Source organism: Symphodus melops, assembly GCF_947650265.1.
Source record: "Symphodus melops genome assembly, chromosome: 12".
NCBI lineage: Eukaryota > Metazoa > Chordata > Actinopteri > Labriformes > Labridae > Symphodus > Symphodus melops.
Window position 1 is genome coordinate 26,176,039 of NC_136702.1, and position 12,118 is coordinate 26,188,156.

The 12,118-nt window shown below is 49.1% G+C and overlaps 2 protein-coding genes across 2 annotated transcripts; both read right to left on the minus strand.

Moving 5' to 3' along the window:
* Positions 1-1,866: 1,866 nt before the first annotated feature.
* LOC306833254 (uncharacterized protein) lies at positions 1,867-3,962 on the minus strand. Its single transcript, XM_079358377.1, has 5 exons — positions 3,825-3,962; positions 3,329-3,678; positions 2,984-3,240; positions 2,603-2,851; positions 1,867-2,495 (listed from the first exon to the last, which is right to left on the minus strand). The coding sequence occupies exons 1-5, from the start codon at positions 3,871-3,873 to the stop codon at positions 2,000-2,002; spliced, it is 1,401 nt and encodes a 466-aa protein (XP_079214503.1). The 5' UTR covers positions 3,874-3,962; the 3' UTR covers positions 1,867-1,999.
* LOC306832986 (uncharacterized protein) lies at positions 3,887-10,051 on the minus strand (the record flags this gene model as incomplete). Its single annotated transcript, XM_079358008.1, has 8 exons — positions 3,887-4,037; positions 4,917-5,461; positions 5,559-5,783; positions 5,882-6,206; positions 8,403-8,842; positions 9,133-9,189; positions 9,290-9,422; positions 9,525-10,051. 8 exons carry the CDS (start codon positions 10,049-10,051, stop codon positions 3,974-3,976), a joined length of 2,316 nt encoding a protein of 771 aa, XP_079214134.1. The 3' UTR covers positions 3,887-3,973.
* Positions 10,052-12,118: the final 2,067 nt, after the last annotated feature.

Below are 12,118 nucleotides of genomic sequence, written 5' to 3' on the forward strand. Positions count from 1 at the left end.
GACCACTCCGAAAGGCTTAATTCAGAGTCTAGAGAGTAAAACATGACATTGAAATTCAGTACACATGTAAAGACAGCAGTAAAGCTTTTCAAAAACTGTCTGAACATTTCCAGTTTTTTTTCTTACACACCTGTGAGCTGCTTCTCACGCACAACGTGCTTTGTCTTCCTCAGTGTTTTCTCGTGGTTCATCCTGGAAAGAAGAATTGAGGAAACAGCAGAGTCAATATTCAGATACAGACAGCGCAGTGAAGAACATAGTCAATACACACAGCACATCAGGCACTTACTTGACAGAGAAGAAAGACTCAATGATGAAGAATAACTGCAGTTTAAATGACCGCAGGCCAAAGAAGAAGCCAGACGTGGACACCCACTGTGAAAGCTGACTTTCAGCTCCAGGCTTTGGTGACGATCGTTTGCCCTCCCTTCAAGCACCTAGACAGGAATCAGCCGTAAACAATGGGGCCTGAGCACCCACCCTTTAGATGGATGCAAATGAAGAGAGCAACACCTTCAAGCTTTCAAGGCTTCTTCCTGGGGGTGGGGGGTCAGGGGTGGGGGGTTAGGGATGGGGGAGCATCCTCTCAAAGATCACCTTTGAAGCCTGTCAGATGTCAAGGACATGAAAGTGGATCAAAAAGCTTTTGATTTGACATGTCAGTGATGAGACTTGTTCTAATCTTATTGTGTTTTCCCACGGTGGCCAGTAGTATGGTTTCTCCCTGTAGTGTCGTCAAATACTTGTACTTACATCAAAGATCATCCTGATCTGTGTTTCTGCTGTGGTCATGTGATCTGACAGGTGGTAAATGTGTCAGTGCCCATGTGGAGGGTTAGGCTGCTCTGTGATCAGAGTGTGAGGCAGCAACATGCAGGAGAGTCACTGTCAGTGAAACGACCAAAAGGACACCGAGACATTTACAATCAACTCATCAACACTTATTGAAGAAAAGGCCAAATTAGAGTTTACATCCCTCCATATAATTCAACACTTTACTCACATTTCTTTAAAGTGCAATCAAACTGTTCAGTCACATTTAAAGTGCAATCAAACTGTTCAGTCACATTTAAAGTGCAATCAAACTTTGTTCAGTCAGATTTAAAGTGCAATCAAACTTTGTTCAGTCAGATTTAAAGTGTAATCAAACTTTGTTCAGTCAGATTTAAAGTGCAATCAAACTTTGTTCAGTCAGATTTAAAGTGCAATCAAACTTTGTTCAGTCAGATTTAAAGTGCAATCAAACTGTTCAGTCAGATTTAAAGTGCAATCAAACTGTTCAGTCAGATTTAAAGTGCAATCAAACTGTTCAGTCAGATTTAAAGTGCAATCAAACTGTTCAGTCAGATTTAAAGTGCAATCAAACTGTTCAGTCAGATTTAAAGTGCAATCAAACTGTTCAGTCAGATTTAAAGTGCAATCAAACTGTTCAGTCAGATTTAAAGTGCAATCAAACTGTTCAGTCAGATTTAAAGTGCAATCAAACTGTTCAGTCAGATTTAAAGTGCAATCAAACTTTGTTCAGTCAGATTTGAAATTTAAAAATGATATATACAATACAAAAACCTTAACTTTATGTACATTATTTAGTTTCACTCAGCTACAGAAAGGTTGAACTTATTTACATAAATACAACATATATATACATATATATACACATATATACAAATACAATAGACAATATTGTCCCCCCCCTCACTCACTCACTCACTTCCTCTTCCTCTTCCTCTTCGTGAGAGAGTGAGGAGCAGACGACGACGACGGCGACGATGGCGGCTGCTGATGATGCTCTTCCTGCTGCTCTTCCTGCTGCTGCTCTTCCTGCTGCTGCTGGCTGGCTGGCTGGGGCTGAAGAAAAACAGAAGTAGATATTGTGTCAGAATCTCTTGAATCAATGACAAAAGATTGATATGATGAGCACAGAGAATAGTCACTGACCCTGGGAGTTTGCTGGCTCCTCTGCTCTTCCAACCAGGCCTCCACAGAGCGTCCCCCGGTCTTAGAGCAGAAGAGCTTTCCCCTGTAGCGAGTGTGTCCATGCTCCTTGTTCATAGGCAGGCCGCAGCGCTTGCAGTTGAAGTGGGTGAAGCGTTTGTGCGTCTTGTAGAGAGCACCCACTTCTCCTGCCAGGCGCTGCTGCTCCTCCCTGACCTTCCTCTGCCAGGCGGTGGTACGGGGCAAAGAGGAGGACGAGGTCGGAGCATCCGTGGAGGTGGAGGCCTGGGGGGATCCCGGATGACGAGGCTCCATCAGCGGACGCAGTGGCGGGTGGGAGGAGGCCGTGCAGCTCAGGCGCCAGGGCCCCACGGCGCGTGGCGGCCTGACCGGACGCATCTTCAGGCAGATCGAAGAGGAGGGGCCGGTCAGGCCGCACAGGCTGAGACAACAGAGCACGAGCAGGCTCCAGCTGCTCCTCTGTCGTCTGCTGGGCGCTGGGCCCTGGCACGGCCGCAGACAGCTGCTCCGTGGTGAAAGCCTTGCTCCTCTCGTTGTGCCTGAAGAGGTAAAAAACATTCACATAAGAAGCTTGTGGTCAGCATCTTCCGTCCACAATCGACCTGTCATCAACCCTACACGACAGACGGAAACACACGAGTCTCACCACTGCATGACTGTCCGCCTGTTGACCTCGTACAGCTGGAGGGGGGCGGCTGCCAGGAGGGCCCGATGACCGTAGACGTTGTCTCGGATCATGCTGTAGTCCCTCAAGACAGCTTGCCAGCGGTTCACCCGGGTCCCAGCGATGGTGCGTCCCTCGTAGTGGATGCGGCACAGCTCCAAAAAGATGGCCTCCACTATCCTGCTCACCTTCGGAGACAGTGCCGCACCGGAGCCCTGGCCCAGGAAGGAGCTGCAGAGAGAGAGAGAGAGAGAGAGAGAGAGAGAGAGAGAGAGAGAGAGAGAGAGAGAGAGAGTAACTCAAACAAACGATCCAGACACCAGAAGATCAGGCGGAGAGGCGAGTCCAAACGCGGACACGTACCGAACGCTGCTGTCCAGGCCCACGATGGCCTTGAGCTTTTTGTGTCTCGCCTGGAACCTCCCTGATACCGAGCGGTCCTGGTGGTGAGGCGGGAAGGAGACGGGTGCCTTGTCCCTGTCGGACAACATGCCCCACAGGGCGACCACCTCCGCCACCTGCCGCTGCGTCACCCAGGCCTGGAGACGCAGCCCCACCAGGGCATGGGCCAGACGGACGGCGTGCTGGTACCCACTGTGGCCATCGGGGCCGATGACATCCTGCGGCAGACAAAGACGAGTGTTAGAAAGAATGGTAACAGAGACGGGCTTTTACTGGAGGAGTTCACAACACGTTGAGTCAAGTTACCTGCTCCTCCTGCACCTCCTCCATCTGGGCCTCGACGGGGGCGCCAGCGGGGGCCTCGACGGGGGCGCCAGCGGGGGCCTCGACGGGGGCGCCAGCGGGGGCCTCGACGGGGGCGCCAGCGGGGGCAGGCTGAGGCGGCCACAGGAGCATGTTGAGGTCGTCCGCAAACCTCAGGTCCCCCGCATCCTCCTGGAACCCCTCGTCCTGCTGCTCCTGCTGCTCCTGCTGCTCCTCCTCCTCCTCCTCATCCTCCAGGTCCTCGGTGCCGTCGGGCTTATCAGGGTCCTGGCCAGGATCCTGCAGGGGGGTCCCCGTCTGGGAGTACAGGTACTCCACACCGATGAGTTCACCTGAACAGAGTGTGGAGAAGGAAAAAACAGCTCCAGCTAGTTAGAGTGCAAACCACCCCCTCACTCACTCCTGCATACATGTACGCACACACACACACACACACACACACACACACACACACACACACGGTCCTGTGCGCCCTCACCTGTGTACTGCCCAGGCTCGGTGTAATTCTCAACCAGCTTCATGCCCATGAGGTCCTGGGAGAGCTGGTTGAGAGCCTGAATCGCCCGGGAGTCGTAGCAGGTCAGGGGGCCCCCCCTGCCACCCTGAACTGCTGCTCGGGCCCTGTTCTCATTCCACCTCACCAGGCCCTCCAGCAGGTACACCTGGAAGTGGAGGCCACTGGCAGACGTGCCTGAGACAGGGGAGAGAAAGACACACTGTCAGCTAATGCACACACACACACACAGAAACACACACACAGAAACACACACACAGACACACACACACAGACACACACACACACAGACACACACACACAGAAACACACACACACAGACACACACACACACAGACACACACACACAGACACACACACACACAGACACACACACACACAGACACACACACACAGAAACACACACACAGACACACACACACAGACACACACACACAGAGACACACACACACAGAAGCACACACACACAGAAGCACACACACACAGACACACACACACAGACACACACAGACACACACACACAGACACACACACACACACACACACACACAGACACACACACACAGACACACACACACAGACACACACACACAGACACACACACAGACACACACAGACACACACACACAGACACACACACACACACACACACACACAGACACACACACACAGACACACACACACAGACACACACACACAGAAGCACACACACACAGACACACACACACAGACACACACAGACACACACACACAGACACACACACACACACACACACACAGACACACACACACACACACACAGACACACACACACAGACACACACACACACACACACACACAGACACACACACACAGACACACACACACAGACACACACACACACACACACACACAGACACACACACACAGACACACACACACACACACACACACACACAGACACACACACACAGACACACACACACACACACACACACACACACACACACACACACACACACACAGACACACACACACAGACACACACACACACACACACACACAGACACACTCACCAGGGATGAACTGGCACAGGTGGAGGTGAAACGACTCCAGCGAGGTGGAGCCTCTCGCGCAACGGAAGACGGGCAGGATGAACCCCCCCTCTGGTCAACTGCCCCGTCTTTGTGTAGAGCTCCACCCCTACAGGGTCCTGGATGCAGCGGAGATGGCGGCGCTGGATCTTCCAGATCTCCTGCATCCTCTCCCGGTCGATCAGAGGGACGCCCACGGTGTCCGTCAGCTCCCAGAAGTGATCGAGCAGCTCCTGGATCAGCCGCTCGATCTCGTCCGGCGCTCGGGTGCGGCGACGGCAGTGACGGGCCATCTCGTCGGCCGTCAGCTTCACCGGGGTGTCCCTCCCCTCCTCGCTCCGCCTGGCCCCCTGCAGGCGGTCTACGTCGGCCCGGTCCCACTCAAAGATGGCAAAGCTCAGCCTGGCCATGAAGAGCCCGTACAGGTGGTGGCTGTCGGTGGTGACACCTCTGGCGAAGCGTCGCATGAGGTGACAGACGTCCAGGCGCACCACCAGCTGGTCCCACTCTGCGAACATGGCCGAGACCTGGAGGAGACACAGAGCGTTTGTCAGTTCACAAACGACACAACAAAGGTAGACATCTTTTTTAGACCCCTCCCCCCGCTCAGAGCTCGCTGCGCACCTTGCACTGCCCGAAGGTGGCGCAGCAGTCCCGGTCGACGTAGATGACGCGAGGATGGCGCTGTCCTGCCTCCCTGTAGCGCCGCATGAGTCCGCCCGCCATGGGCAGCAGACCCTCGCCCTCGGAGTCGGTGAGCACGGACATCAGCACCTGCCCGTGCTCGTTGCCCACGTTGGTGGCCCAGGCGGCGGTCCCGGCGGCCTGCCCCGCCAGCTTCTTGGTGATCTGCGTTGAAAAACACAGACGCACACAAACTGTCACTCTACGCTGTGCGTGTGCACGTTTTCCCTTCATCATGTCTTTCATCACAACATCACGCTTGCCTTCTTGGTGGAGTCCATCTTCAAGATGTCCCCAAACACCGATGTGATCCTGGACTTCGTCTCCTCTAGCCGTGGGAGAGCCTCCCTGACGTAGACGGACAGCAGCCAGTTTCGGGTGGGGATCGGGTGCATGGGCGGGACAGTCACATCCCGCCCTGGCGCTGCACCCGGGACTCTCAGCTTGCTGACAATGGACAGGTACCGCATGCTCCGCGTGATCCACTGCTCGGTGTGCTGCTCAATCAGTGTGGCGCGGAGACGCGACGCACTGTTGCCAGCAGTGCGTCGCTTCATCTGCCCGATGACCATGCTGTCGCAGGACAGCCTGAGACAGAAGGGGAGAAACACAGACATGTTAAACACAGACATGTTAAACACTGAGAGAAACACAGACATGTTAAACACTGAGAGAAACACAGACATGTTAAACACAGACATGTTAAACACAGACATGTTAAACACAGACATGTTAAACACAGACATGTTAAACACTGACATGTTAAACACAGACATGTTAAACACAGACATGTTAAACACAGACATGTTAAACACAGACATGTTAAACACAGACATGTTAAACACTGAGAGAAACACTGACATGTTAAACACAGACATGTTAAACACAGACATGTTAAACACTGACATGTTAAACACTGAGAGAAACACTGACATGTTAAACACAGACATGTTAAACACAGACATGTTAAACACAGACATGTTAAACACAGACATGTTAAACACTGACATGTTAAACACTGACATGTTAAACACTGACATGTTAAACACTGACATGTTAAACACAGACATGTTAAACACAGACATGTTAAACACAGACATGTTAAACACTGAGAGAAACACAGACATGTTAAACACAGACATGTTAAACACAGACATGTTAAACACAGACATGTTAAACACAGACATGTTAAACACTGACATGTTAAACACAGACATGTTAAACACAGACATGTTAAACACAGACATGTTAAACACAGACATGTTAAACACTGACATGTTAAACACTGAGAGAAACACTGACATGTTAAACACAGACATGTTAAACACAGACATGTTAAACACAGACATGTTAAACACAGACATGTTAAACACTGACATGTTAAACACTGACATGTTAAACACTGACATGTTAAACACAGACATGTTAAACACAGACATGTTAAACACAGACATGTTAAACACTGAGAGAAACACAGACATGTTAAACACAGACATGTTAAACACAGACATGTTAAACACAGACATGTTAAACACAGACATGTTAAACACAGACATGTTAAACACAGACATGTTAAACACTGAGAGAAACACAGACATGTTAAACACAGACATGTTAAACACAGACATGTTAAACACAGACATGTTAAACACAGACATGTTAAACACAGACATGTTAAACACAGACATGTTAAACACAGACATGTTAAACACAGACATGTTAAACACTGAGAGAAACACAGACATGTTAAACACAGACATGTTAAACACAGACATGTTAAACACAGACATGTTAAACACAGACATGTTAAACACTGACATGTTAAACACAGACATGTTAAACACTGACATGTTAAACACTGACATGTTAAACACTGACATGTTAAACACTGACATGTTAAACACTGACATGTTAAACACTGACATGTTAAACACTGACATGTTAAACACAGACATGTTAAACACTGACATGTTAAACACAGACATGTTAAACACTGACATGTTAAACACTGACATGTTAAACACAGACATGTTAAACACAGACATGTTAAACACTGACATGTTAAACACAGACATGTTGAACACTGACATGTTAAACACAGACATGTTGAACACTGACATGTTAAACACAGACATGTTAAACACTGACATGTTAAACACTGACATGTTAAACACTGACATGTTAAACACTGACATGTTAAACACTGACATGTTAAACACAGACATGTTAAACACAGACATGTTAAACACTGACATGTTAAACACAGACATGTTAAACACAGACATGTTGAACACTGACATGTTAAACACTGACATGTTAAACACTGAGAGAAACACAGACATGTTAAACACAGACATGTTAAACACTGAGAGAAACACAGACATGTTAAACACTGAGAGAAACACTGACATGTTAAACACAGACATGTTAAACACAGACATGTTAAACACAGACATGTTAAACACAGACATGTTGAACACTGACATGTTAAACACTGACATGTTAAACACTGAGAGAAACACAGACATGTTAAACACAGACATGTTAAACACTGAGAGAAACACAGACATGTTAAACACTGAGAGAAACACAGACATGTTAAACACAGACATGTTAAACACTGAGAGAAACACTGACATGTTAAACACTGAGAGAAACACTGACATGTTAAACACAGACATGTTAAACACTGACATGTTAAACACAGACATGTTAAACACAGACATGTTAAACACAGACATGTTAAACACTGACATGTTAAACACTCAGGATGTATCTGCTTACTTATAGGTCAGGATGGCTGGAAACTGTCTCTGGTGAGCTACGTCCAGCTGGTCCACGAGGTCCTTCGCCCACGCCGTGTACTTCTTTTGACATGCACAGCATTCCAGGTACTCCGTGCCCATGAAGTACCAGCTGTTCATGTCCAGCACCCTCCTCACCGTCTTGTACAGCCCGGCGCCGGTCAACCTGTGCTTGCAGTTGGGGCACACGAGCCTGTATGCCCACATCCTGTAGGGGGCCCACAGGAAGAACCGGCTGAGGAAGAAGGCGTTGGGCGAGGGCGTCTGGGTGTACAGGGGCCTGGCCTCTGGGGGGCTCCACCACAGACGCAGCTGGCTGGTGAGCACTGTCGCCCCTCTGCTGTTCTTGGTGAACAGTGCCCTGCCCAGCCAATCGTGGTCCTGCTGAGGGAGGAGCTTCCTCCAGGATGCTGGCAGCAGCTGCAGGACAGATCAGAATTCTGTCAGTGTAAAGATCCCAATGTTCACAAGAACAACTTCATCAACTTCATCAGATCTCCTAACCGTTGCTCCAAAACTCAGAGCCGGAGGTGCAGCTGCTCCTGCTGCATCTCCTGCTGCGTCTCCTCCTGCTCCTGCTGCATCTCCTCCTCCTCCTGCTGCGTCTCCTCCTCCTCCTGCTGCTGCTGCTACAAACACAGACTCTGTGGTTCTCACTCTGTCATAACTCACACGTTCACATAAACTTGTTGCACGGATGAAATACTCACACTCATCGTCCTCCTCCCAAACGTCCAGGAGGAGCTGCTCAGGGATTTCCCCGGAGACTGTGAGAAAGGAAAAAGAAATGAATGCATGCTGTGGTCTTATGAATTTAACATGCAGCTGGTGCGCCTCCAGTCTTGAGCTGTGCTTACTCGATGTAACCGGCTGCTGCACCACGTGCGGATCCTGAGGAGGTGCGGCCGCGACCTCCTGGTCTCTCCCCCGCACGTACGACTGCAGCCGGTGCATCCGGGAGCCGTCCTTGACCCTCTGAGTCCTCAGCCACTGCAGGTAGCTACACACAGGAAATAAAACAGGGCACACGTTAGTTCATGTTACCAGCGTTCGTTGTCTCAGATGATCAACACACAAACACTCCCGTGACAGCAACACTCACGTCGTCGTCTCCCTGGACGGATCCTCAAAGAGGGCCTGGAAGGTCCGGCTGGCGTACGCCCCAAAGCCCACCAACGTGGCGTCCATGCCCCTCACCGACAGCGCGCCCTCACGCATCCTGCGCTCCTGGATGAGGGCCGCCATCTCAGGAAACAGCAGAGCGTAGGACATGAGGGCGTCCTTGTTGAGGGCGAGGGGCGTCTGTGACGTGTCGCCGCCTTCGCGCTCTGCCTGGTGGGAGGCCAGAACGCTGCAGGCGTAACCCACGTCGTGGCTCAAGAGCCACTTAAATGTTTGCCTCCGGTATTTGCCAAACTGGAGCTCACTGGCACAGAGCAACAGTTCACGGCTACCGGGGTCACCTCCGGCCTCCAGGACACGCGCCTCCGCCTCCCTACTCACCTCATCGGCCGACTTGATCCGAAAGAGCCCCCCGTGCTGGGCGAGCTGCAGCGCCTCAGGAGAAGGCCTCAGGAGGAGCTCAGAGGACAGAGGGCTCGTGGTCCTGAATGCAGGCTTGAAGTCCATTCTGCAGAGTAGAGACAAGATGGATGGATGGATGGATAGATACTTTATTGATCCCGAGGGAAATTCAAGGCATCCAGTAGCAGTATACAGACAGACAGGACACAAGACATTAGTTACAATACACACCCGCTGTCCCCCCCTTCTGTATACAATAATCCCCTAAAACAATATCGAGTACAACTTATTACTGCAGGGAGGAGGCCTGTGTCTGCTCTCACTCACTATTATTACACATGTTTAATCATGTCATGCTTCACTGTGTTGTATCTGCTTTCATTCTTTTGAGCTATTTTTATAAACATTAGTTTGTATAGTGTTTTATACTAGAGCTTTCATTCATACATAAAGCAGGTGAAAGCACAGTGACAGAATCATCACTTATATGACACGTTGATGAGTAAGCAGCCTGCTCTAAACAGCCATACTAAACACAGACACTTTCTCCTCTAAATTACAACCCGTCATGTTAAAGAACAGATACAAATAAATAATGTGCTTATTCTACAGCCTTTATCAGACAAGTTTTCATTTATATCCCTTTAACAAACACGTTGTAACAGCCCCGCACTGTAACTGACGTCGAGCACATTTCACGGTACAAAACGAGAGGAATAAAGGCTTTAAAACACGGCTAACAAAGAGTAAAATGCTCTTTATTTTCCCGTATTGATCTTTGTATTAAGTATGGAGGATTTCATTCATCATTACTTGGAGTTTTACCGAGTTTTGAAACTACGTCGGACGGACTGAATGAATGAAGCTCCAAGCTAGCTGCTCCACACACACATTTAATAACAATAAAGATAAAAGCAGCGTAAAAATATATCAGTATAATAAGAGAAAAACGGAGAAAAGTCAATTGAATAAGTTATTAATCAACTTATTTAGAGCAGCGTCGGGTCAGAGCTGATTTAAGCTAACTCGTTCCGGCTAAAACAGCTTCGGTTTAGCCTCTTTTTTTCACAGAAAATAAAAGAATAAGAACAGAACTGGTAATAATGACTAAATGAGATAGTAATACTCACTTCTTTCTCCGTTAGTTTTGAGTTTGTTGCTGGGACAGGTACGTAGCTTTTGCTCGGTTCACCGCTGCGTCCAGACACTGAATGAGCTCCGTGAGACGCTGCAGAGGTGAAGAGGGCGGGCTTTCACACAGACAGCCAATCAGGGAGCTAGGAGCAAAGTAGAACCGTCCAATGAAAGATTGCGAATCTTTTCCCTCAGCTTCTCCGGCTCAAGCCTGAAAGTAGAACAGGCCAATGACTGCGTGAGGCGGGAAAATAGAACGAAAGAAGAACAGGCCAATGACTGCGTGAGGCGGGAAAATAGAACGAAAGAAGAACAGGCCAATGACTGCGTGAGGCGGGAAAATAGAACGAAAGAAGAACAGGCCAATGACTGCGTGAGGCGGGAAAATAGAACGAAAGTAGAACAGGCCAATGACTGCGTGAGGCGGGAAAATAGAACGAAAGTAGAACAGGCCAATGACTGCGTGAGGCGGGAAAATAGAACAAAAGAAGAACAGGCCAATGACTGCGTGAGGCGGGAAAATAGAACGAAAGAAGTAAAGTAAAGTAAAATTTATTTATATAGCACTTTTCGCAGGCAGGGGCCACAAAGTGCTTCACAAACAGGGTTTAAAAACATCACAAGCAATACACAGACAGCACAAAAATCATAGCAGCCCTAAAAGAGACTAATTAAAAGCCTGGACAAATAAAACGTTTTCAGTTGACTCTTGAAAGTGACAACTGAATCAATTGAGCGCAAGGATGATGGAAGTTCATTCCAGAGGCTCGGAGCAACGACCTGGAACGACCGGTCACCTCTAGTGTGATAATGAGCTCGAGGGACCTTCATCAGGTTCTGATCCATAGATCCATAGCCTTACGCTCGCATAGGGGCGTAAGGCTGGATCAGCTCACTAAGGTAAGAGGGAGCCGGACCATGTAGGGCTCTGAAGGCCAGAACCAGGATTTTAAACCTGAACCTAAAGGACACTGGCAGCCAGTGAAGGTATTTCAGAACAGGGGATATGTGGGACCTCCTATTTGTGCGGGTCAGAAT